Raw genomic sequence first — 25740 nt, 5'->3', positions numbered from 1 at the left:
CCCCCTCCCCCAATTAAGTCCCCTTCCCCCTCAGCCCGAAAAGCAATCAGGGTTCCCTGTCCTGTGGGAAGTCCAAGGAACCCCCACCTCCATCCAGGTCTAGTAAGTTGAGCATCCAAACTGCCTAGGCTCCCACAAAGTCAGTGTGTGCAGTAGGATCAGAAACCCATTGCCATTGTTCTTGAGTTCTCAGTAGTCCTCATTGTCCACTATGCTCTGTTTCTTGAAGAGTCATTTATTTGCGTAAACTGTTGCTTTTCATTGTGGGCTTTGCCTGTTTCCTGTTTCTCAATGTAAGATGGAAGTAAATGATGCTTTTACAGATATCCATCCCTGGCAGATTTGAAACATATGTTTAATTTATATATTCCAATTATAGAATCTATGTAAAAGTAGTTTGAAGATCCATACTGAAAATTTCTCAGGAAAATTTGTATATAATGTCATTATATCTAGTTGAATAAAAGATAATAACAAACAAGCAGTTTTAACTAACTTATGTTTGACTACTAATGTTCCTTATATGTTTGAGCATTAAATTTTTAGATCTGCTTAGGATTTCTAAGAATAAGGAATTGCTAAAACTATCCTGCATTATATGCCAGAATCAGGAGAGCAGCTAGTGATGGTTCTTAGCTCATGTCTGCTTGTCTTTCCATGTGTTCCAGTGCTCTGCATAGAACAGGCCACATTGGTCATTGCAGTCAAAATGTAGCTGCCTGTTGGTATAGTTCCTAAGCTCTAGCTTGTATGAAAGTAATTCCAGTTGGAATCATCTGGTGAGAAGGTGCCTTGGGTCTGCTTTAAAATGTGAAGTGAAGATGTTGTCAGAATTCGGCAGTTATAGTAAGGGTCTCATTTATACTAAGAATAAAGAGCCTTAACCTAGCTGAGTATCTCCAGTGGACACATACAGTCAACTCTGAGATGGGAACAAGCCATCTCAGTTGTAGAAAATTAAAAAAAATATGAATAGATTACATTTATGAAGAGTATTAAGGATTAGATTGGACTGAAGAGGCTTCTGACTATGATTTTTTTAATTTAAAACAGTATTTTCATTAATTTTTTGAGACTGTCATATATATATATATATATATATACACACAATGTATTTTGATCATATTTACCTTCCTCTTCTCTCTTTAACTCCTCCCAGATCCGTACTTTCTCAACTTTGTATCGTTTTTTAAAAACCCACTGATGCCAATTTGTGTTGCCATAATACTCATTAGTGTAGGACCATCCACTGGAGCATGTTCAGCATACCTAGGGCCAAGTTCTTAAAGAAAACTCTCCCTCTTCAGAAGTGATCTGCTGGCAATAATTTCCCCACCAAGGTGGGTGGGGCTCATGAGCTCATCCCCACTCCATGCTGGCAACAATAGCTGCTTTGAGCTCATGTTTAGAAATCCTGACTCTTTCCTTCATGACATCAGAGCCTTGTTGGGAGCTGTGATATAGATGTTCCCTTTGTGACCGAGCTTTCTTTTGGATTTTGACCAGCTGTGACTTTCTATGTTAACTGCTGCTCACTGCACAAGGAAATTTTTCTGATGAAGTCTGAGAGCTGCACAAATCTATGAATATAGAGATAATGAATTTAGGGGGCAGATTGATACTATGTCCATTTAAGAAAATAGTATAAAGTTCTCCAACCATGGGTTCTTGGTCAGATTTGTAGTATCAGACATACATTTCCTTCTGCGGAGCAGGCCTTAAATCCAATCAAAACTTCATGTCATTGTTGCACCCATATGCTTATCTCACGATTGTTATTGTAGTTCACAGGGTTCACGGCTGGGTAAGATTGTTGATGACCCCTTCCACTCCAGCACTGTATAGCACCTTCGAGTACTATGAAAGCTAGCCAGTTGGGAGGAAGCTTCTTGTTGAGTGCCAACTTGATTTCTCCATGCACCGTGGCTAAAGTTTGTGGTCTGATCATGCTTTCAATCCTAGTCTCTTCTTCAGTTTCCACAAGCCACTTTGTTTTCACAGCTTTTCAGATTTTTTTCTAGAGGTGTGTGCCTCTAGAAAATACTCTGTAGGAAATGGTAATTGTCATGTGGCTATTACTTTGTTTCTGATTCTTTTGTTGACTTTGTTGTTCCTTCTGAAGAGTCTTGATTCTGTGCTGCCCAGTGGGCATTAAGAAGGGAAGGTTTTGAACTCATTTCTTCTGTCAGCATTTAGACATCTGAAAATGAATTTCAAACTAAAACACTTAATAAGGTCTGTATGTGCAGGCTGCTGCTGACTCCTGGGTTGTCCCATGCTGTGCCATTTGACATTTGTGATCTCACACCCGTATCTCTTCTTCATTACTACCCCCTGCTTTCCCGTTTGTCACCTCCTTCTTTGTCAACTCCTTGACGTCTCCTTCATTGCTCCCTAACTACCTTTCATCGTTTGTTCAGAATCTACACCTCTGACCACCGTTTGCCCCGTGGTAAGCAAATCAGTGTAACTCTGGGATGACCTGGGGTCCCACTCAATGCTGCACAGGTCATTGCAAAAGCAGAGCTCATTAGTCTTTGGGACATTTACATCCAAGAGGCCAGAGCACGTGAAAGTTAGGGCAGTGTTACTGTCATCTTGTATCCAACTCCTTCCTATCCACCTTGTTTCCCTCCTGAACTCCCGGGAGGAATCCACACGGGAGCAATGGGTCCTGGGCCTTCTTGTTATTTATGATTTTGTGGAGAGTGGGGTAAGATTTGAAGCCAGACCAAAAGAGAGAAAGTGTCTCTGGGAGACTGCTGGACCTCCTCTGAAGAGTTCCTTCAGGAAAGGGTTAGATGTTTTCATCTTTGAAAATTGGTTCTTTCTTAGACTCTCCTTTTTATTCTCTGTCATTGGATTTTAGTTTATATTTGAGTTCACCTACTGAAGTTTACCTGAATACTTCATTAAATTGCCTTCAGTTAAAACAAAGTGAGTTTAAAGCAAGGAAGTAGTCATAAAAAAATGATCATTTCAGACACAGGTTCCCATCTTTAAGCTTTCGTTTGCATGCTCCCAAAACCCTTGACATTTATTTACTACCCAAAGACTCCTAGTTCTTTGAGGTAAAGTAAACTCCTATGTTGCAGATGAAATGTCTCAGGTTCTTGATGGGGATTGCATTGAATCTATAAATTGCCTTTGGTAGAATTGCCATTTTTACTATGTTGATCCTCCCAATCCAAGAGCAAGGGAGATCCTTCCATTTTCTGGTATCCTCTTCAATTTCTTTCTTCAATGCCTTAAAGTTCTTGTCAAATAGATCTTTCATTTCCTTGGTTATACTTTCAACTTTGTATTACACTTTGATTTGAATTGATGTTCTTTTTTTACAATTCTTTTTTTTATTGAGAAAAGGAGAAAAAAAAACAATTTTCCACCTCCTACCAGCCTCCCTTTCCCTCCCCCTCCTCCCACCCTTCTCCCCCCTCCTCCCACCCTTCTCCCCCTCACCCCACTCCTCTCCCCCTCCCTCTCCAGTCCAAAGAGCAGTCAGGGTTCCCTGCCCTGTGGTAAGTCCTAGGTCCTCCCCCCTCCGTCCATTTCTAGGAAGGTGAACATCCAAACTGGCTAGGCTCCCACAAAGCCAGCACATTACGTAGGAACAAAACCCCGTGCCATTGTCCTTGGCTTCTCATCAGCCCTCATTGTTTGCCATGTTCAGAGAGTCCAGTTTTATCCCATGCTTTTTCGGTCACAGTTCAGCTGGCCTTGGTGAGCTCCCAATAGATCAGCTCCACTGTCTCAGTGGGTGGGTGCACCCCTCGTGGTCCCGATTTCTTTGCTCATGTGCTCCCTCCTTCTGCTCCTCATTGGGACCTTGGGAGCTCAGTCCAGTGCTCCAGTGTGGGTCTCTGTCTCTATCTCCATCCATCACCAGATGAAGGTTCTATGATGATATGCAAGATATTCGTCAGTATTGCTATAGGATAGGGTCATTTCAGGTTCCCTATCCTCATCTGCCCAAGGAACTAACTGGGGACATCGCCTTGGGCACCTGGGAGCCACTCTAGGTTCAAGTCTCTGGCCAACCCTAAGGTGGCTCCCTTAAATAAGAATTGTGCTTCTGTGCTCCCCTATCCAACCTTCCTTTATCCCAATCCTCCTTTTTCCCCAAGTTCCCCCCATTCTCCCCTTCTCCCTTTTCTCTCCCCATCTCCCCTTACCCCCATCCCACCCCACCCCCAAGATCTCAATTTTCTCCCCGGCAATTTTGTCTACTTCCCATAACCAAGAGGACAACTATATGTTTTTCCTTTGGTTCAACTTCTTACTTAGCTTCTTTAGGATCACCAACTGTAGACTCCGTGACCCTTATTTATGGCTAGAAACCAATTATGAGTGAGTACATCCCATGTTCATCTTTTTGGGTCTGGGTTACCTCACTCAGGATCGTGTTTTCTATTTCCATCTATTTGCATGCAAAATTCGAGAAGTCATTGTTTTTTACCGCAGCGTAGTACTCTAATGTGTATATATTCCACACTTTCTTCATCCATTTTTCCATTGAAGGGCATCTAGGTTGTTTCCAGGTTTTGGCTATTACAAATAATACTGCTATGAACATAGTTGAACAAATGCTCTTGTCATATGATAGGGCATCTCTTGGGTATATTCCCAGGAGTGGTATTGCTGGGTCCAGGGGTAGGTTGATCCCGAATTTCCTGAGAAACCGAAACACAGATTTCCAAAGTGGTTGCACAAGATTGCATTCCCACCAGCAATGGATGAGGGTACTCCTTCCTCCACAGCCTCTCCAGCAAAGGCTATCATTGGAGTTTTTTATTTTAACGATTCTGACAGGTGTAAGATGGTATCTCAAAGTTGTTTTGATTTGCATTTCCCTGATCGCTAAGGAGGTTGAGCATAACCTTAAGTGTCTTTTGGCCATTTGAACTTCCTCTGCTGAGAATTCTCTGTTCAGTTCAGTGCCCCATTTTTTAATTGGGTTAATTAGCATTTTAAAGTCTAGTTTCCTGAGTTCTCTATATATTTTGGAGATCAGACCTTTGTCTGTTGCGGGGTTGGTGAAGATCTTCTCCCAGTCAGTAGGTTGCCTTTTTGTCTTGGTGACAGTGTCCTTTGCTTTACAGAAGCTTCTCAGTTTTAGGAGGTCCCATTTATTCAATGTTGCCCTTAATGTCTGTGCTGTTGGGGTTACACATAGGAAGCGATCTCCTGTGCCCATTTGTTGTAGGGTACTTCCCACTTTCTCTTCTATTAGGTTCAATGTGTTCTGACTGATAGTGAGGTCTTTAATCCATTTGGATTTGAGTTTTGTGCATGGTGATAGATATGGGTCTATTTTCATTCTTCTACAGGTTGACATCCAGTTGTGCCAGCACCATTTGTTGAAGATGCTTTCTTTCTTCCATTGTATACTTTTGGCTCCTTTATCAAAAATGAGGTGTTCATAGGTTTGTGGGTTAAAATTCGGGTCTTCTATACGATTCCATTGGTCGACTTCTCTGTTTTTATGCTAGTACCACACTGTTTTCATCACTTTAGCTCTGTAATAGAGTTTGAAGTCAGGGATGGTAATGCCTCCAGACAATCCTTTATTGTATAGGATTGTTTTGGCTATCCTGGGTTTTTTTGTTTTTCCATATAAAGTTGATTATTGTCCTCTCAAGATCTGTGAAGAATTTTGATGGGACCTTGATGGGGATTGCATTGAATCTATAAATTGCCTTTGGTAGAATTGCCATTTTTTACTATGTTGATCCTCCCAATCCAAGAGCAAGGGAGGTCCTTCCATTTTCTGGTATACTCCTCAATTTCTTTCTTCAATGCCTTAAAGTTCTTGTCAAATAGATCTTTCACTTCCTTGGTTAGAGTTACCCCAAGATATTTTATGCTGTTTGTGGCTATCGTGAAAGGTGAAGCTTCACTGATTTCCCTCTCTGCTTCCATATCCTTTGTGTATAAGAGGGCGACTGATTTTTTGGAGTTGATCTTGTGTCCTGCCACATTACTAAAGCTGTTTATTAGCTGTAAAATTTCTTTGGTGTAGTTTTGGGGGTCGCTTATGTAGACTATCATATCATCTGCAAATAACGAAAGTTTCACTTCTTCCTTTCCAATTCGAATCCCCTTCATCCCCTTATGTTGTCTTATTGCTATTGCTAGAACTTCAAGCACTATATTGAAGAGGTATGGCGAGAGTGGACAGCCTTGTCGTGTTCCTGAGTTTAATTTGATGGCTTTGAGTTTCTCTCCATTTAATTTGATGTTAGCTGTCGGCTTGCTGTATATAGCTTTTATTATATTTAGGTATGACCCTTGTATCCCTAATCTCTCCAAGACTTTTATCATAAAGGGATGTTGGATTTTGTCAAATGCTTTTTCAGCATCTAATGAAATGATCATATGATTTTTTTCTTTCAGTTTATTTATATGATGGATTACATTGATAGATTTTCATATGTTGAACCAGCCCTGCATCCCTGGGATGAAGCCTACTTCATCATAATGGATAATTTTTCTGATGTGTTCTTGGATTCAGTTTGCCAGTATTTTGTTGAGGATTTTTGCATCGATGTTCATGAGTGAGATTGGTCTATAATTCTCTTTCTTGGTTGAGTCTTTGTGCGGTTTTGGTATCAGAGTAACTGTAGCTTCCTAAAAGGAATTTGGCAATGCCTCTTCTGTTTCTGTATATTGTAAAATACATTAAGGAGTATAGGTATTAGGTCTTCTTGGAAGTTCTGGTGGAATTCCGCATTGAAACCATCTGGTCCTGGCCTTTTTTTGGTAGGGAGGTTTTTGATAACCTCTTCTAATTCTTCGCGACTAACAGGTCTATTTAGATTGTTCACCTGGTCCTGATTTAACTTTGGTATATGATATTTATCTAAAAACGTGTCCATTTCCTTTACATTTTCCAGTTTTGTGGCATATAGGCTTTTGTAGTAAGATCTAATGATTCTCTGAATTTCCTCTGTGTCTGTGGTTATGTCCCCCTTTTCATTTCTGATCTTATTAATTTGCGTATTCTCTCTCTGCCGTTTGATTAGTTTGGATAGGGGTTTATCAATCTTGTTGATTTTCTCTAGGAACCAGCTTTTTGTTTCACTGATTCTTTGGATTGTTTTCTGTGTTTCTATTTTGTTGATTTCAGCCCTCAGTTTGATTATTTCCAGTCTTCTACTCCTCCTAGGTGAGTCTGCTTTTTTTTTTTCTAGAGGTTTCAGGTAGGCTGTTAAGTCTCCAATGTGAGCTTTCTCTGTTTTCTTTATGTGGGCACTTAGTGCTATGAACTTTCCTCTTAGGACTGCTTTCATTGTGTCCCATAAGTTTAAGTATGTTGTTTCTTTATTTTCATTGAATTCCAGGAAGACTTTAATTTCTTTCTTAATTTCTTCCTTAATCCAGGTATGGTTCAGTAGTTGACTGTTCAGTTTCCATGAATTTGTAGGCTTTCTGGGGGTAGCATTGTTGTTGAATTCTAACTTTAATCCATGGTGATCTGATAAGACACAGGTGGTTACGAATATTTTTTTCTAACTGTGGATGTTTGCTTTGTTACCGACTATGTGGTCAATTTTTGAGAAAGTTCCATGAGCTGCAGAGAAGAAGGTATATTCTTTCCTATTTGGGTGGAATGTTCTATAGATGTCTGTTAAGTCCATTTGATTCATTACCTCCATTAATTCTCTTATTTCTCTGTTAGGTTTCTGTCTGATTGACCTGTCCTTTGGTGAGAGAGGAGTGTTAAAGTCTCCTACTATTAGTGTGTGCGGTTTGATGGCAGCCTTGAGTTTTAGCAATGTTTCTTTTATGTACGTGGGTGCTTTTATATTAGGGGCATAGGTGTTCAGGATTGAGACTTCATCCTGATGAACTGTTCCTGTTATGAGTATAAAATGCCCCTCTCCATCTCTTCTGATTGATTTAAGTTTGAAGTCTACTTTGTTAGAGATTAGTATGGCCACATCTGCTTGCTTCTTAGGTCCATTTGCTTGATAAGCCTTTTCCCAGCCCTAAGAGCTGTCGTCATGCAAGGCGAGTGCTCTACAGACTGAGGTACAGCCCTAGCAATCTGACAAGCACTACATACACTTGCAGGAAGGGTTCTACTGTTGTCTGTTAATTGAGGTATTTATTCTAGTTGTCACCTACCGTGTTCAGGATGCCCCTTTTTTTCCCTGCTTTGCTGGAATTCTTACCAAGATAGATGGTGAATTTTGTTAAATGCCTTTTATTCATCTATTGAGACAACTATACACTTTTTAAGTCTCAAAATATGTTGAATTATATTAATTCTCAAATATTAATTAGCCTGAGGTTTCTTGGGTGAGCTCCATGTGTCATGATGTATTATCTTTTTTGGATTGAATATGATGAAAATTGGCTGAGGACTTTTTATTCAGTGTTTTTGATAACATTGTTCTGTGGTTCTCCCCTGCTTTTTTTTTTTTTTGAAGCTTCTTTCTGCTTTTGATGTGTATGTGATGATTTCCTCACTACATGTGTTCAGAAGCACTTGAATTTCCATGGGTGGTTGTCATAGACTTATTTCTCCTCTTTTAGTGTTCTATTGCTCACTGATGATGCCATCTGGTTTGAAATTTACTTTTTGTAAAAGGTTTAGCAACAGTTCAGTTTCTTTTATGAAAAGAGCCCTACTCAGCTTGAACAAGCTTTGTTAATATCAGCAACAGTGTCAGATCTGTGGACAGCTCCCTCAGCCAGCAGTAGAAGTGGAGACTCAACATTGACACAGATCTTTTGTGTTTTCTTTCTCTTTTCCTGAACAGTGTGCATACATATGTATTGATTTATTGATCCTCTGAGAGAAGCAGCTTTGATTTCATTTTATTTTTCTGTTTGTACTTTCTAGTTCACGGATTTGGTCCTTTCGAGTATATTTTCTGACTTTCTTGCAATTGGAGCTGAGTTCACTGAGTTTTGAGGTCTTTTTCTGATCTAAATATTGCTGGCTGCAACCCCTTTCCCATTGCAGTCATGCCCCCTCTTCATTTTACCTCCTGGCTGCATCCCCTGCTTTAGCTGCTACCTCCCTGTGCTGCCCCCTCTGTTGTGTCCCCTCCTGTATTACCCCTTTGCTTCCACCCTTTGCTCCCTGCTGCTGCCTCTCCACTGCATCTCCCCCAAACCTTCATACAGAGCATTTTAATTTTAATTTTGTTCAGAATACTTTTTTATTTCTTCTTTCACTCATGGGATATTTTGAAGTATGATATTTTATTCCCAAACATTTGGGGATGTTTAAGAGATTTGATTTTTAGTATTTTTTAGTTTCTTTGCTGATGTCAATGTGAAGGAATGCACTTTGCATGTATAGCATCATTTCAGCTTGTTGAGTAGGCAAGACACAGTAGGAAGGAAAGGACATTCACATCTTCTTGGTGCTACGTTTTTCAGTGTTGGGTCCACTGGCTGGCAGGTGCCCTCACGTCCTCTGGATCCTTGGGTCCACTTGTTTCGACTGCGTTGAGAGCAGGACTGTGGAAACACTGGTTGGATTGTGGGCCTCTCTCTTGTGTATGTCTGTCTGCTTGCTTCACATACTTTAAAGCTTGGGTCAGATGCATAAATGTGGGGTCCCTGGTGAACGGACACTTTATAATTATGATAGTGGCGCGCATTACTTGTAACTCTTTTCTGAAGTCTCCTTTTAGTCATGTTAAAAATAGCTGTTTCTCTTTTCTTGTGACACTTTTCCATTCTTGTACTTTAAACCTTTGCCTTCATGTTAAATAGCTGTGTGAGCCTGTCTTGATTTGGATAGCTAGAGTATTGATATCAAACTTGATTCCTGGTGTGACCTCATCTGTTGCCTATTTCTAGCCATCTCATCTCTCCCTTGATACCCTTTCTTCCTCATCTATACAGATGTAAACTTAGAGGTAAACTTCTTTGTTGGTCTATTGGCATAGCTCTGAGAAGTTGCTTGACTGGTTACTTGAAGGTTTACACACTGTTACAGTTGTGTGAATAGAGCAGTGATGTCCATAGTGTATCAGTAGTGAGCTGCCTAGATTCCTTTGAGAGCATATGTAGAAAAAACACTATTGGATCATATGGAAGTTCAATTTCTAACTTTTTGAAAAACCTTCGTATTGGTTTTCATAGTGGCTAGAATAATTTATATTCTAACTAGCAGTGAATAGGTTTCCTTTCTCTACACCTTTATCAGCATTTGTTGCTTTTGGTTTTTGTTTTATTTGTTTGAAAAAAGCAGTTCTGTCTGAGGTAAGATGGAATCTTGGTGGTATTTCGATAGTAAAGAGGTTAGTGTTTTTTTTTTGTGTGTTTATTTGTCATTTTAAAATTTTCTTTTGAGAACAGTTCGGTTGTTCATTTATTGAATTATTTGCTCTTCTGGTGTTTATTTTTTTGAGTTTTAAAAATATATTCTATATATTAATCTGTTAAACAAATAGATGTCAAAGATTTTTCTCCCTTTCTGTAGGCCTTTTTCATTCTGTTTCTTTTAATATGCAGATTTCTAGTCTAATGCAGTCCCATTTGTCTCCTTTGCTTTTGTTTCCTGAGCTGATGTGGTCCTGCCCAGAAAACCTGTGCCTGTATCTTATTTCTTGACTTTAGTCTAGTAGCTTCAAAGTTGTTGGTTACACTGCAGTTTTTAGTCTCCTCTGAGTTGATTTCATGCAGCAGAGGCAGGATCTAGTTTTGGTTCTTACTGAAGACACTTAGCCTCCCTGGTACCACTTGTTAAAGAGGCTGTTTCTCTCTAGTGCTTTTGGTTCCTTTGTCAAGAACCAGGTGGCAGTGGATTACTTCTGTGTCTTTTATTCTACCTCATTTGTGTATATGTTTTGTGCCAGTACCATGCTGTTTTTGTTACTATAATTCTGTGGTTATAATTTCTGTAACATTTCTTGCAGTGCAAGTCTGCTGGTAATAATAAATCCCATGCTGTTTGGATGTGCAAGATGTCTTTATTTTGCCTTATTTTTGAAGGTATTTTTGAACATGAGATTTTAGATTATATTTAATTGAGGGTGACTAGCTTACAGTTTCAGAGGTTCAATCCATTATGACCATAAAGGGGAGCATGGCAGTGTACATGTACAGGCAGATGTGGTGCTGGAGCTGAGAGTGCTACCTCTGCAGGCAACAGGAAGTCAACTGTCACACTGAGTGAAGCTTGAGAAAAAGAGACTTCAAGGCCCACCCCCCACAGTGACACACTTCCTTCAACAGGGCCACACTTTCTAATAGTGTACTCCCTTTGGGGGCCACTTTCAAACCACCACACATATGTTAAAAATATTTTGCATTGTTTTCCCCTTTACATTGCTTTGACAAGAATTTTTCTCTGATCACTATTTCTATTCTTTTTCTTTTTTTTTTTTAAAAAAAGAAGGTTTAGCAGTTTGATTATTATATGCTTAGGCAGCATCCTCCTCAGATTTTTTTTTTTTTTGCTCTTTGAGTTCATTATGCATATATGTCATCAAATTTGAAATATTTCTAGCTGTCAATCCCTAAACCAATATTTCTTCAAGGAATCTATCCTTGATTTTAATCTTATAGAGACTGTGTGTATGTGCCTCTGTGTATACATTGATGTGTGTGGGTGTGTGTGGTATGTGTATGCACTCATGTAGGTGCTGATGCATATGAGTATAGTCTAGAGGTCGACCTCAAGTGTATGTGCCTCTGTGTGTACATTGATGTGTGTGGGTGTGTGTGGTATGTGTATGCACTCATGTAGGTGCTGATGCATATGAGTATAGTCTAGAGGTCGACCTCAAGTGTATGTGCCTCTGTGTGTACATTGATGTGTGTGGGTGTGTGTGGTATGTGTATGCACTCATGTAGGTGCTGATGTATATGAGTATAGTCTTAGAGGTCGACCTCAAGTGTATGTGCCTCTGTGTGTACATTGATGTGTGTGGGTGTGTGTGGTATGTGTATGCACTCATGTAGGTGTTGATGCATATGTGCATATGAGTATAGTCTAGAGGTCGACCTCAAGTGTCGTTCCTCAGACTCTGTTGTAGTTGGAGGCCACGTTTTTGTTTCCTGGCCACCCAGATTCCTGAAATAATCTCACAGAAACTATATTATTTGCAATACTGTTTGGCCAATAGCTTAAGCATATTGTTATCTAGTTCTTACATCTAGAATTAACCCATTTCCATTATTTTGTATTTTATATAAGGTTCATGGCCTACCGGCAAGGTTCTAGCTAGCTGGCAGCTCATGTCTTTCCCCTCTGGTGGCTACATGGCATCTCCCTGACTCTGCCTACTTTCTGTATATATCTTTTCCAGCCTGGCTATATTCTGTTAGGCCATTGGCCAAAAGCTGCTTCCAATAAAAGCAACACATATGCAGAAGGACTTCCCATACTACTCTGTCCACCTTGATTTTTCAGATAGGGTTTTTTTTTTTTTAGAGGCTTTGGGCTCATCTGAGTAGGTTAGTCAGGCTGGCTGGCCAGCAACACCCAGGGGTTGACTTTATACTTTCATTGTTTTGGAATTAAACTCAGGTCTTCTTTTTTACATATCTAGAATGTCACAGGCCAAGTATCTCTGCAACTCCACTCCAGGGACTCTGGAGAGCAAGTGCATCATCAGCCACTGGGCATCGGTGTAGTTCATTGACATTGTTAGCTTCCTGTCTATTTTGTGTTCTTTTGCTGTCTTTGAGTATGCCAGTCTCTGTAGTATCTAGCCAGCTCTTAATCCCGTCAAGTATACTTTTCCAGTTTATATTGTGATTTTCCTTTATAGGTCAGCTTTAGACTTTTTAAAAATTGTAGTAGGTTCAATCTTTCCTCTAGCTTCTGAACTAGAGGATAGGTTGTAGCTGCTGTAATAGTCATATCTGGGTTTTCTGCTCAGTTCTGCTCTGCTGAACTTCACTCCAAGCAGCTCTCTGCTCACTAAGCCATCCTCATGCTGACTTCTGAGTCCTTCCTCCTTAGGGAGGGTAATGGCCTTGTTTGCCCTTGGAAGAAGTATTGATGACCAGGGTCTCGAAACCATTATTTGGATATTACATCCACTTTTTAAGTTTATTCAGGTAGGTGAGAAAATATTGTCTCCTCTATTACCTTTTGGCTAGTACCTGAAGCCTATAGTTATATTTCTTGTGGATATAATTTAACAAAAACATACTTTCACAGTAAGACTGACCAATCTGATTTCCTTAGTATCTGGTATATGCAACCCCCCAACATAACAACAAACAAGCAATGTTTATTAAAAGTGGAGGCTGGCCAGATTGCTCAATGGGTAGAGGCACTTGCTGCGAAATATGACAACTTGAGTTCAGTCCCTGGAACACACACATGGTGGAAGGAGAGATCCAGCTTTCACAAGCTGTCCTCTGACTCCCATACACTTGCTGTGGCACATACATGTACATGCTCACAAACTTACATACACATAAGATAAATACATGTTTAAAGATTTTAATTACATAAAAATTTAAAGATGTTAGAAGTTAGTCTTTGATTTTTAATTTTCATCTTTCATTCTACTCACAGAGCAGAAGCTTAATTTTATAGTGACTTTTTTCCCCCTAATAAACAGGACAATCGATTGCTTATACCAATCCTGAAAGCATGGATGTTTAGAATGATTGTGGATTTTATTGCATTACTGTCTCTAAGTCATGCTTATTTTATAGACTATCTTAGCTAAATTTTTTTCATAAATCTAATTAGGGGAAGTTTATGGAAACATAGTGAGGATGGTGTTGAAACTAATCATATGAGTTTAGAGATTAATTTTTAATGCAAATTAGCTAATAAATTTAATAAGAACACATGTTATTTTGGCACCTTTACATTAAAATCATGGATATTTAGGTCAGATGTTTGTGTACTAGGCCAGCTTGTATAATTTACTGATAACATCACTTTCAGGCCCTTTGTGTCCCATACTTTACAATTGCTCTGAATGGCCTCCTGCAGTTTCACCAACATGAACATGCTTGCTCAGAGTAGAAGTTGACTCAGGTGGGCGAGAGAACATGCGTTATATTGACTTATGATGTGGGTGGGGCAACCTGCTCCTTCTTAAAGTCATTGTATTTTGTGCACCAGTTCTTTTAAAACTGTGAATAGAAAAAAGGTTGTTTTGGAAGGAATTACTCATGAAACATTCTTGGTTGAGTCCTTTTCGGGGAGGCAATGCATTGCTTGTCATAAAGTGTTGTAGTACCCAGGTCAAATGACCTTGTGCTTCATTGCTGTCTAATGAAACTTCTTTGTGTACGTGCGTGAGTGCGTGTGTGTGTGTGTGTATGTGTGTGTGCGTGTGTGTAGCATGATTAATAAAATCTTATAGACAGTTATTGGGGTTCAACCTGAAGGTCAGAAAAGCAAAACAACCAGACACTGGCTCTTAACCTCTATTGCAGTCCAAAATGGCGATCCTGCCTCCCGGATTCCTCATTCTGAATATTTTGGTTGGATGGCTTTTTTTTTTTTTTCTAAAGTGCATCTGTTTTTTTTTTTTTTTTTTTGGTTTTTCGAGACAGGGTTTCTCTGTGGTTTTGGAGCCTCTCCTGGACCAATAGTGTCTTCAGACCCAACACTGTGAACTGGCATTTTTGTTCCTCTTGGGTGTCTATGTATGTCTGCTGAAATACCCTGAGCTTGAGATTGTTCTTCATTTAGATATCCTGTTAGGGCTGGACCCTAACTTTCTATTTTCTAAGTGGGGTTCATTTCTAGGGTCTGTGTCCACTCTTCTCACTGTTCTAGCACTTCTGTGCTTGATGTGACTGATTTGACCTCCCAGCTCTGCTCCTCACGGACGGTGCAAAGCTATCTACAGCCTTGTTGACAGCAGGGGTCCAAAGTGCTGTCTGCACACCTACACAGGTTCACTAACAAGAAAATATTAGACCTTGTATTTGTGTCAAGTGATTTGTCTGTATGGAGTGTCAGTGGTACATATAAGAATGGATAATCAAATGCACACATTAAACACATGTGTTAAATCTACACTAGTCCTCCCTTTCTGCACTTACCCATAGTAGTAGACATCTTCTAGGGCCTACTCAGCTTGTCCTTTGGAAACCATCTAGGTGCAGAAGTTTGAGTGTGCTTTTCTTACAGGGTGACTATGGCTTTTACCAGACACTTAAGGAGATCTTTACTCTTGGGATCAATTCAGTTGCCAGTCCTGGGTTCACTGAAGCCTTAAGGCTTGTGTTGGTAGCACCATAACTGTTTACATAACTCAGCTTGAAAAGTAAGGTATCTTATTAGGCATCCATTCCTTTAAACAAAGTCCTTTCTTTTAGGCTTAGCACTGAGAGACTGAAGCCAAAGTTGTCATCATCTTAAAGTAATACAGGACAGGCACTGAAGGCTTTTCTGGTATCTGGTTTTTAAATTTCTTTTTGTAAGGTATTATCTAATGTCTTCATTAATCTTCATCTATTTTTAAAACACTTCGGCAATGTCTTTCATACTTGCACACATTGGTTCCAGATGGGAGTGACTTCGGAGCTATTTTTGAAATGCCCTGTTCTTACTGTACTGTTTGCATAGGAAGATTTTCTGCTGCCCATAAGCTTCTCTATGAGGCTTGCAGTTGATGGAAGTTTGTTGGATCAGGGCAAAAAGCCAAATTCAAAAGCCAGTTGATGATGTGAGATTGAGTCAAAGGTATTTTTGAAATCACCCATAAAATCCTTAAATGGCCTGTAGCATATGCAGTACATAACTGTGTTTGTATAGTACTAGAGGAAGTAGCTATTTCTTCTTGTAACTCTTGTTGTAGGTCCATATAGCCCCATGTAGTCCCTCGGTGTCTTCCTCAAGCCTGCCGTGGCCTTTCTTACTCCATTTATCCACCTGACTGGTAGGATTTATTTACCAGAAAATCCTGCCACTCATGCCCTCTTTATGATAAGTTTTGGACCTGAGTCACATACTGATTTAAATATTCTTTCAGTTAAAAAGATTTTAAATGTGTCTTTGATTGAATTAAGTAAGTTAAATCCATGTGTGATACAATCTTCACACATTCCTGACATTCCTCTCTTACTTTGTAAATGGTAGCATGAAATTCTGCCAATGGTGTATTGTAAGGAAATGGTCCTATTTATTCACTTATGTGATGAGCACTAAGAATGTGTAAGGTGCAGCAGAAAAAAATGACATCTTGAAATGTGCGGGCAAATGGATGGATCTAGAAAACATCACATTGAGAGAGGTAACCCAGACCCAGAGAGACAATTATCACATGTACTCACTCATAGGTGGTTTTAAAATATAAAGCAAAGAAAACCAGCCCACAAATCACAATCCCAGAGAACCTAGATAACAGTGAGGCCCCTAAGAGAGCCATTCATGGATCTAATCTACATGGGAAGTAGAAAAAGACAAGATCTCCTGAGTAAATTGGGAGCATGGGGACCTTGGGAGAGGGTTGAAGGGGAGGGGAGAGGCAGGAAGGGGAGCAGAGAAAAATTTATAGCTCAATAAAATCAGTAAAAAATAGGAATGTGTGAGGTGTTGCCACTGAAATTTGGGTTGCAGGAGTGTAATAGATGTCATTCCTATGGAAGTAGTGGGGGAGAACAGGCTCTAGTGGATGGCACCTGAGCTTTCTCTTTAATTCAGGTGTGGACTCTAAATACGTGATAGACACTCATGCCACTCCTCCGTGTATCACATGCAATGACAGGTACAGACATGAAGGTTGGGGCTGGCTTGGGTTGACCTGCTAGGAAACAGTCACATGATTCATGGCAAAGCCTTCCCAGGGCACTGAGAAAGCATCCTACAAATATCTGAGAAAGTTTGTGGAATCTGACCTGTTTTCAACTGTATTTTGTTAGGGATATGAATGCACCTCACTTTATTAAGGACTTTTATTTGTTTATTCTTTTAACAGGAATCACTAGATTTGATCTACTTGGAGACTTTGGAAGATTTAATTGGCTGGGAAATTTCTATATTGTATTATCCTACAATTTACTCTTTGCCATTGTGACAACATTGTGTTTGGTCAGAAAATTCACGTCAGCTGTACGAGAAGAACTTTTCAAGGCCCTAGGTAATCTTGAGGTTTATGGATGTTTCTTTCTGCTAATCATGACTTTGACATTTGAGTTTCAATTTAGTTTCTAAGTGTTCATGGCTGTCATTTGCATTCTTGACTCATGTGTTGGTTGTGATTGGATTGGAATCATGTGCTGTACTATAGGCCCTCATCTGTAAGGTGTGTGGGTAGGAATTGTGGTGGTTCTTATGGGGCCTTAGTACAGTGCCTACGACACCCTAAGAACTTGGGACTGGCAGTCAGCCCCTTTGTTCTTATCATGATAAAGGTGAGAACGACTTGGTGTTAAAGGTTTGCTTTCTGCTGTTGATGCCTTTTACTATTGTTTGCTTCAAGCTTTTTTTTTTGAGGGGAGGCTTGAATTTTCTAAGTGTATAAACAACCTATAATTCTATTCAATAAGCCAAATAACTCTGGAAAACAATGTTAGCATTCTTGGTACTGACAGGACAGGAGGTTTGCTGTCATGTACGCTGTCATGTGTAGTGTGGTGGCATCAAAGTCTGCTTTAAGTGATGTATGTTTGCTGTGTTTATTCCTACACTCATGCTGAACTTAGTCCAGAGTTTGTGCTTCAGGATGAGAAGCACTCTGGAAGCTTCCCAGGCTTGTAGCATCTACCTCCATAGCAGAAAAGAAAGGTGGTGGTTTCCTGTAGGAAATATAGGAAACCCTGGCATTCACTCATTTGCCTGATACCACTTGAATGCTTATGCTTCAAATAGGATGTGTTTTTTGATATTTTAAGAGGTAGCATGTTTATAGATTCATTAAGGTCCAATTTCAGAAAGCTAAACTACAGGAGCAGCAATAAATCTTTTCAAAGTGCCAACTTTTATGACCTTGATGGAAAGGATGACCTTTAAAGAAAAATCTACCAGGTTACTGCTCCATGTGTGTTTTATTTGTACACTGTGAGGGGACAACTGATTGAAATATTACCCTCAAATGAAACATCTCATCTCAGATGAAACGCCAGATAATTTATGAATTTTAGTGCCTGTATTTCACAGTACTGGGCACATTAAAAGTAGCCAGATGCCTAGGAATCAAGAAACCCTCAGTCTTATGTCTAGGTGAAACTTCTTTTCTAGCTAGGACCTCAGATGGGTTCCCACTTGGCTATGGCTGAGATGGCTGCAGTGCTTCAGTGTTGGCGTCTCTCTGTGGAGCTCCTGCCAGGGGCCAAAGGCCCTCTGTGTCATCTTAGCAATCTGACCATAAGACACAATGGGGTTTTCAAGAGTTGAGTAAAACCTCCAATTGCCGTGTTTGTTTTATTTTTCAAATGTTTTCTGTTATCCTTTTGTATATTCTTTAGGGGCCATTCTTTGTATAGAAAAGATCCTCTTTAAATATAGGCTCAAATGTCCAAAGATGTTAAATCTGACTTCATTAGCTCATTCCTAATAGGTATTTTCAGAGAACATCTGCACACTAGTCATCGTGGTGGTGGTGACCAAGGGACTATTTCTAGGGAGGTCTACAGATGAAAAGATTGCAGTTATATCAGAATGCATGTCCTGTGTCACACTTGGATTTAAGAAGTGAAACCTAACCCGGAGGTGCAAACCTTTAATCCCAGCATCTAGGAGGCAGACACAGGTGAATATCTATGAGTTTGAAGGTAGCCTGGTCTACATAGTGAGTTTCATGACAGCCAGGACTACACAGAGAAACCCTGTTTCAAAAAACCAAAAAATAAAAAATAAAAAGGAAGTGAACCTACTTAAGTCTTCTTTCTTAAAAGAGTAGTTTCAAGGCCAGGAATGTGGCTCAGTGGTAGAATGCTTGCCTACCATGTGTGAGGTCCTGGGTTTGGTCTTTAGCTCTGCACACATTCCCCATCCAGAGACAGTATGGTTCCAGGGCAGTGTGGCAAGTATGCCCTTTGTGCCCCATCCCTCCCCTTACTTTTTTCCTGGCAAGTTTTCTTCAGTGCATGTCTTGTTTTGTAGGAGCCCGCTTCCTCACTTCCCAGCTGGCCAGACTCCCAAAATAACCACACAGAAACTATATTAATTAAATCACTGTTTGACCAATTTCTTAAGCATATTGCTAGCTAGCTCTTACATCTAGCATCAACCCATTTCCATTATTTTATATTTTACCATGAGTCTTGTTGCCTACCGGCAAGGTTCCAGCTAACAGCTCATGTCTGTCTCCTCTGGCGGATACACGGCATCTCACTGGCTCCACCTTCGACTCCGCCTTCGACTCCGCCTTCTTCTTCTTCTTTTAGTTGAGTTTTCCCGCCTTTCTAGGTCTGCTAGGTCACTGGCCGGAACAGATTTATTCATTAATGAATAAAAGCAACATATAAACAGAAAGACTTCCCACATCAGTCTTGTCTTAATTTTCAGAGATTCTCTGATTACTTAGTGGTTTGGCCATTTCTGGGATTAAACTATTTATTTTACATTGATTTTTTTTTGTCTAATTCAGTTATAGGCTCAAGCTCAAATTTTCTTTCATTAAGTTATGTAAGTAATAAAGACTTTAAATTTGGGAGGAAGACTTTATTGGCTTAGGAGTTATATAAAGCTTTCTAATGAGAAAATTACTATCTGGAAATTTAGAATGAATACCCACCCTACCCCCTAACTTAGTTTGGGGGCATTCAAAAATCTGAGCAGTATGGGTGCTCTTCCATGGTCTTTCCCGAGGATGCACTACTTGTAGACGCTTACATGGCATGGGTTTCACTTTGAGTATTCTTGCCACACGTTTTGTGTTTTATTTTTTTATTTTTTTTTATTGAGAAAAGAAAAAAAAACAAATTTCCTCCTCCCAGCCTCCCATTTCCGTCCCCCTCCTCCCACCCTTCTCCCCCTCCCCCTACTCCTCTCCCCCTCCCTCTCCAGCCCAAAGAGAAGTCAGATTTCCCTGCCCTGTGGTAAGACCTAGGTCCTCCCCCCTTCGTCCATTTCTAGGAAGGTGAACATCCAAACTGGCTAGGCTCCCACAAAGCTAGCACATTACGTAGGTTCAAAACCCTGTGCCATTGTCCTTGGGTTCTCATCAGCCCTCATTGTTCGCCATGCTCAGAGAGTCCAGTTTTATCCCATGCTTTTTCAGTCACAGTTCAGCTGGCCTTGGTGAGCTCCCAATAGATGAGCTCCACTGTCTCAGTGGGTGGGTGCTCCCCTCGTGGTCCCGACTTCTTTGCTCATGTTCTCCCTCCTTCTGCTCCTCATCGGGACCTTGGGAGCTCAGTCCATGCTGCGGTAAAAAACAATGACTTCTCAAATTTTGCATGCAAATGGATGGAAATAGAAAATACTATCCTGAGTGAGGTAACCCAGACCCAAAAAGATGAACATGGGATGTACTCACTCATAATTGGTTTCTAGCCATAAACAAGGGTCACGGAGTCTACAATTGGTGATCCCAAAGAAGCTAAGTAAGAAGGTGAACCAAAGGAAAAGCATATAGTTGTCCTCTTGGCTATGGGAAGTAGACAAAATTGCCGGGGAGAAAATTGAGATCTTGGGGGTGGGGTGGGATGGGGGTAAGGGGAGATGGTGAGAGAGGGGGGATAGGGGGAGAATGGGGGGAGCTTGGGGAAGGGGGATGATTGGGATGAAGGAAGGTTGGATGGGGGAGCACGGAAGCACGGTTCTTAGTTAAGGGAGCCACCTTAGGGTTGGCAAGAGACTTGAACCTAGAGTGGCTCCCAGATGCCCAAGCCGAGGTCCCCAGTTAGTTCCTTGGGCAGCTGAGGATGGGGAACCTGAAATGACCCTATCCTATAGCAATACTGACGAATATCTTGCATATCATCATAGAACCTTCATCTGGTGATGGATGGAGACAGAGACGTTTTGTGTTTTAAAACAAAAAAGTCATGTATCTATATCAGCTTAGCTTCCTAGGCAGTGTGTTTTGAGACGAGAACAAGCTAGCTTACTGGGAAGAGGCTTTTGTGGTGAGGAGGAGGAAGAGACAGTGAAGAGATGAAGGGTGCTTTGACACCTTTGACCCTATGGGGTATCATGCTTTGGAGGCCCCATCACATCAGAGCCACACTGAGGATCTGGGGAGATGGCTCAGTCTATAACCTACTTGTTACACAAGCATGAGGGCCTCAGTTTGATCCCCAGAACCCATGTAAAAAAGCTAGACAAAATCCCAACACTGGGAATGTGGCTCCCTGGGCTTGGTAGCTAGCCAGTCTCATCTACTTGGTGAGTTCCAAGTTTAATGGGAGACCCTGTTTCTTAAAACAAAGTGGGTGGCACTTCACATGACATCCAAAATTGTTCTCTGGCTTCTACCTATAGACACACACAAATGAACACACACACTCAAAAAATAAATAAAAAATAGTAGGACCCCACCGTATTGAGAAGAGTCATGCCCACTTGTCACCCAGTCATTGGAGGGGGCAGTCCTAGAAAAGAGGCGTGACTTCCATAGAGCTGCCTCCGGGGAGGAGAAGGCTCTCATTACCAGAACGCTGTAGATAACCCATACAAGAAAGCTGTCCTGCTAAGTAGGTCTTTTCTGCTCTTTCTCACCCGTGTTCTATTTTCCTGCAGGACTTCACAAGCTTCACTTGTCAGATACCTCAAGAGATTCAGAAACTGCAAAGCCTTCTGCAAATGGTCATCAGAAAGCATTGTGAGACCCGACTGCCTCAGCAGCATTCTGCAGCAAGTCCCCTGAAGACTCCTGACATTCCCACAGAAACTCATCAGCTTGTGGTGAGGTCTGGGCTGCCTGTCAGTGCCACCTTCTCACCAGCACGAGCACTTGGCATTGCTGATCAGTTTCTCCTTTGACTTTTCTGATTGACCTTAGAGCTTTTGGTTAAACCCTGAGTCTTAGAGACTGGGGAAAGGTTGTATGTCTACAGCAGGGAGCCATCTGGATGAGCGGTGAAGATGTGCAAAGAAGCTGACTTGGACTTTCTTATGCTTTGCTTTATGCCATGAGACGTTTGCATCTGCAGGCAGAAGCCTACCTGGAAGTTGCCTAGTACCCCAAAACATTTTCAGAAAGTCCTGAAAACTTATGTACTAGTAGCAAACTACATTTTTTATTTCCTTAAAAAACCAAAAGCAGAGTTTCTGATTCATGTTACAGAATCTTCATTAGACTTTGGGCCAGTGGGAAAATACTAGGTTCCTTCCAAACTTGAGCCTTGGTGGGAAGCCCCAAGGCTATCTTTTTGTGGTAAGCAGCAGTAAGAAGCATATGTGATTGTAGATTTGGACATTTGTGTGTATACACCTGATAATACTTCACAGCACAGTGCCAGTGTTGTACACACTTGTAACTTAGACTTTGCCTTATAGGCCATGTGTATATTCACTTTTTAAAACCTTTTTAAAAACTACTTCACTCCTGTGCTTGTTGTGCCTGTGAAACCCATAGATAGAAATTGTTTCCTTTTTAAATCTCAGGCTTTGGTGACCTTCATATACACCACCTTGAGTCTTCACCTCAGGAAAGTTACCAGGGTGATACCCAGGACTTAAAGGTCATAGAAGGGCAGACACAGTGGAATATGAGCTCATAATTATTCAGTTGTTTAGTTGTACGTGATTGTTGGGATGGTTTCTTAACTCTTGAGTTCCTGACTAAAAACATGAGTGCATGCTGTTGCTGTCCCTAGGTAGCACACAGGTCACAGAAATATAATGGTGCTTACATGCACGGTGTGGATGACAAAACAGGATTTGTATTCAGAAAAAAGTAAAACACTTCTTTTTCCCTCAAATTGTTGAATTTAGTTTCTTTTGGAGAAATTTACGAAAAACAGGATGTATCTGACATAATTTTTTATTAAATAGGAAAACCAGAAAATTGAGCTGTACTTTTACAAGGCATTGAGTACACTTCTTCCATTACATCATTACCATTCTCTGATTCCTTAGTCTGAAGGAGAAGGAGCATTGGTGCTGTGGCTCTGAATGGCTTAGTGCATGCCTTCAGCGAGTACTGGTAGATTCCTGAGTATGAGGTCTTGCACTAGCACAATGCAAGTCAGCTGCCTTCAAATTTCCGTGATCATTATGTTAGTTAATGCCAGGCTCTGCTTCTTATTGGAACTTGAAATCCATCCTCTGGGAAGACCAAGTGAAGGAGAGATCAGAGAACAGTTTTCCACTGCAGTCACTTTCAGTGCACACCATTTGCCGATCCATCCAAGCACAGAGCTCCTGGCTAATCTGTAAGGTAAGGTGTCTGGAAATTTTATAAAATATTAAACTTTTCAGTATGTCTCAACTTTAATTTTCTTAACGTTCCCCTGTGTTTATGCCTCCCTGTGTGTATCTGTGCATCTGTGTCTGAGGACAGCTTTCAGGAGACGTTTCTTTCCTTTCACCATGTATACATGATTGCATCCAGGTACCTTTCCCCAATGAGCCATCTCACTGGCCAGTCTCAACTTCTTGTTCATTTGGACATTCTTAATCTGAAGATGAGCCGGGCTTGGGTGACCACACTTAGTCAGATATACGATGAATTTTAAATACTGACTGGAGACATTTGCTGATGAGATGAAAAATGGGCTTCAAGGGTTGCCTCATCTTGAATCTCAGGCCCTCCGTGGTTGATCTGCTGTGTGGTCACCACTCTTTGAAGGTCAGTGGTCACTCATTCATCTAGTGTGAAGGACCCAGTCCAGGTGCAGTCACTGCCTTGGGCATGTGCTGGAGGCTGACCGGTATAGAACTTCAGACATGGGCAGCAGCACGCAGAGGCTTCCCGTTCTAAGTTCACAAAGGCAGGCACACTTAGGAGTCTCATGTTGCAGTTGCGTGTGACAGAGAATGCATAAAGCTCTGCAAACAAGTGCACCCATCCACACTCATCATGGTGCTTTCTGGGTTTTGACCGGATGGGGCTGCACCAGTGACTCTGTTATATAGTCCTTTTATTCTCTCACTTTGAATTTCCTCTTTAAAGGGCATGAAGCTGGGCATGGTGTTGCATGACCTCATCCTAACACTCAGGAGGCAGAGGCAGGAGGCGCCTTATGAATTTGGAGTTAGCCTAGTTTACTTAGTGAATTCCAGGCGAGCCAGGGCTACCTAGTGAGATGTTATCTCAAAAACAAAAAAGAAAGAACACTAACAAAAAGAGCACAAGGGTTGAGGGTAGAGTGACTGGAGAGATGGCTCAGCCGTGAAGAGCACTGGCTGCTCTTTCAGAGGACTCAGATTTGGTTCCCAATACCCACATGGTGGCTCACAGTCATCAGTGACTCTAGTCCCAGTGAGGATTCAACACCCTTTTCAGGCCTCCATGGGTACTGCAGGCATGTGGTGCAGGAAAACCACACCTATACAAAAAAATTATACAATTTAAATAAGAGAGCATGAGACACTGTTTAGATCTTGCTGGGGGGATATAGTAGATTCTTACAATTAATTGGGTCTGTGATATTTAAATCAATTATAGTTACAAATTTTGTAGATTGTAACATTGCTTTTTACTGATTTTCTAGCATATATTTTAGATCTCTCTCTAATCATCTGCCTATCTATCTATCTATCTATCTATCTATCTATCTATCCTTCCTATGTAAAATAAGGTATGATCTAAATATGCGACCCTGGGTGAAGTTGTCCACACACACACTATTAGCTCCTTCAGTCATACTTCTGTGGGGCTGGCTGGTAAGTCAGATGAAGCCTATTGGGCCTGCTTCTCACAGCCTCTGGGGCTGTGTGCTTCTATTCATGGTGGCAGCAGCAATTGCTGCCACCGCTGCTTTGGCCAAGTGTAGTAGGTTGTTTCTGTAGGCCAGATGCTTGTGGTTGGCACAGTATTTAATGCACATAGGCAGAATTGTTATAGGATCTTTAAATATGTGAACATAAACACAACACTGATTTTAAACTTCAACAAACTGGTGTGATACTTTTCAAATGTCTAGACACTGGTGAATTTTTGTTATAGATTGTTTTCAAATTTTCTGTTAGTCTTGTTTCTATAAGGTACTTTTACTGTGAGTTAAAAATTCTTAGAAATCAAAGTTCTGCAAAAAGCTATCCTATACTTGGTTTATAAGTCACTATACATATAAGCATATACTTAATTTATGTTTATTTTTTCGATTCCATCATGATGAATACTCAAGAGTATTGACACTGGTGTTGAAGCACAGTGCTTAGCATGCTAGAGAAAGAGATGTTTTCACTTGCTTTCTGTTGTGTTACAGATAAATTCTTTGTAACCCAAAAGTAACATTAATAGTTAAAAATGTCATCTTACACATTAGTTAATGATTCAAGCTCATTAGACTTGTTTCTTATTTCTTCATAGAGGAACTGAACATCATCCAGAGTTCTGCAGAATGTGAGTGCTGTGAACACCAGCTCATTTGCTGGCAGTACGCACAGTCTGTGAACACCAATGACGTCACACTGCAGTCCACAATAAGAAATAAATATTCTCTATGACTGAGTTTACATACACATCAAAACACATATAAAAATTTAACAGTGACATTTTTTCGTATGATCCATGCTGGCATTTTCTAATGTTTATTATAATTTTTTTGAAATACCAGACACAAACTAAGGTATTTCCTAAAATAACCTATTAATTCAAAATGGGAGGTAAATTTCCATTTGAAAAACATAACTGGAACCTTTTTTTTTTTTTGGTTTTTCAAGACAAGGTTTCTCTGTGTAGTCCTAGCTGTCCTGGAATTTGCTCTTGTAGACCAGGCTGGCCTCAAACTCAC

At 40.6% G+C, this 25740-nt stretch overlaps 1 protein-coding gene across 4 annotated transcripts in view; it reads left to right on the top strand.

Annotated features, from left to right (window-relative positions):
- Positions 1–25740, top strand: part of Lmbr1 (limb development membrane protein 1) — a 175947-nt gene that overhangs the window by 125056 nt on the left and 25151 nt on the right. For 3 of the 4 annotated variants that reach the window (XR_005973313.1, XR_005973315.1, XR_005973314.1), the window contains 2 exons: positions 16869–17030; positions 21578–23219. Coding sequence is in view for 1 of the 4 variants with exons in the window: in XM_041640646.1 (XP_041496580.1) it covers positions 16869–17030; positions 21578–21663 (248 nt within the window). In the remaining 3 variants the exon portion in view is untranslated. Of the gene's footprint in view, positions 1–16868; positions 17031–21577; positions 23353–25740 lie in introns of those variants that run through there. The other variant, XM_041640646.1, reaches the window with a different exon arrangement.

The sequence above is a fragment of the Microtus oregoni genome, unplaced genomic scaffold (genome assembly GCF_018167655.1).
Source record: "Microtus oregoni isolate MIOR12 unplaced genomic scaffold, Mior012 000064F_ref0000363, whole genome shotgun sequence".
Taxonomy (NCBI): Eukaryota; Metazoa; Chordata; class Mammalia; order Rodentia; family Cricetidae; genus Microtus; species Microtus oregoni.
This window is presented reverse-complemented; position numbering and strand designations above follow the sequence as displayed.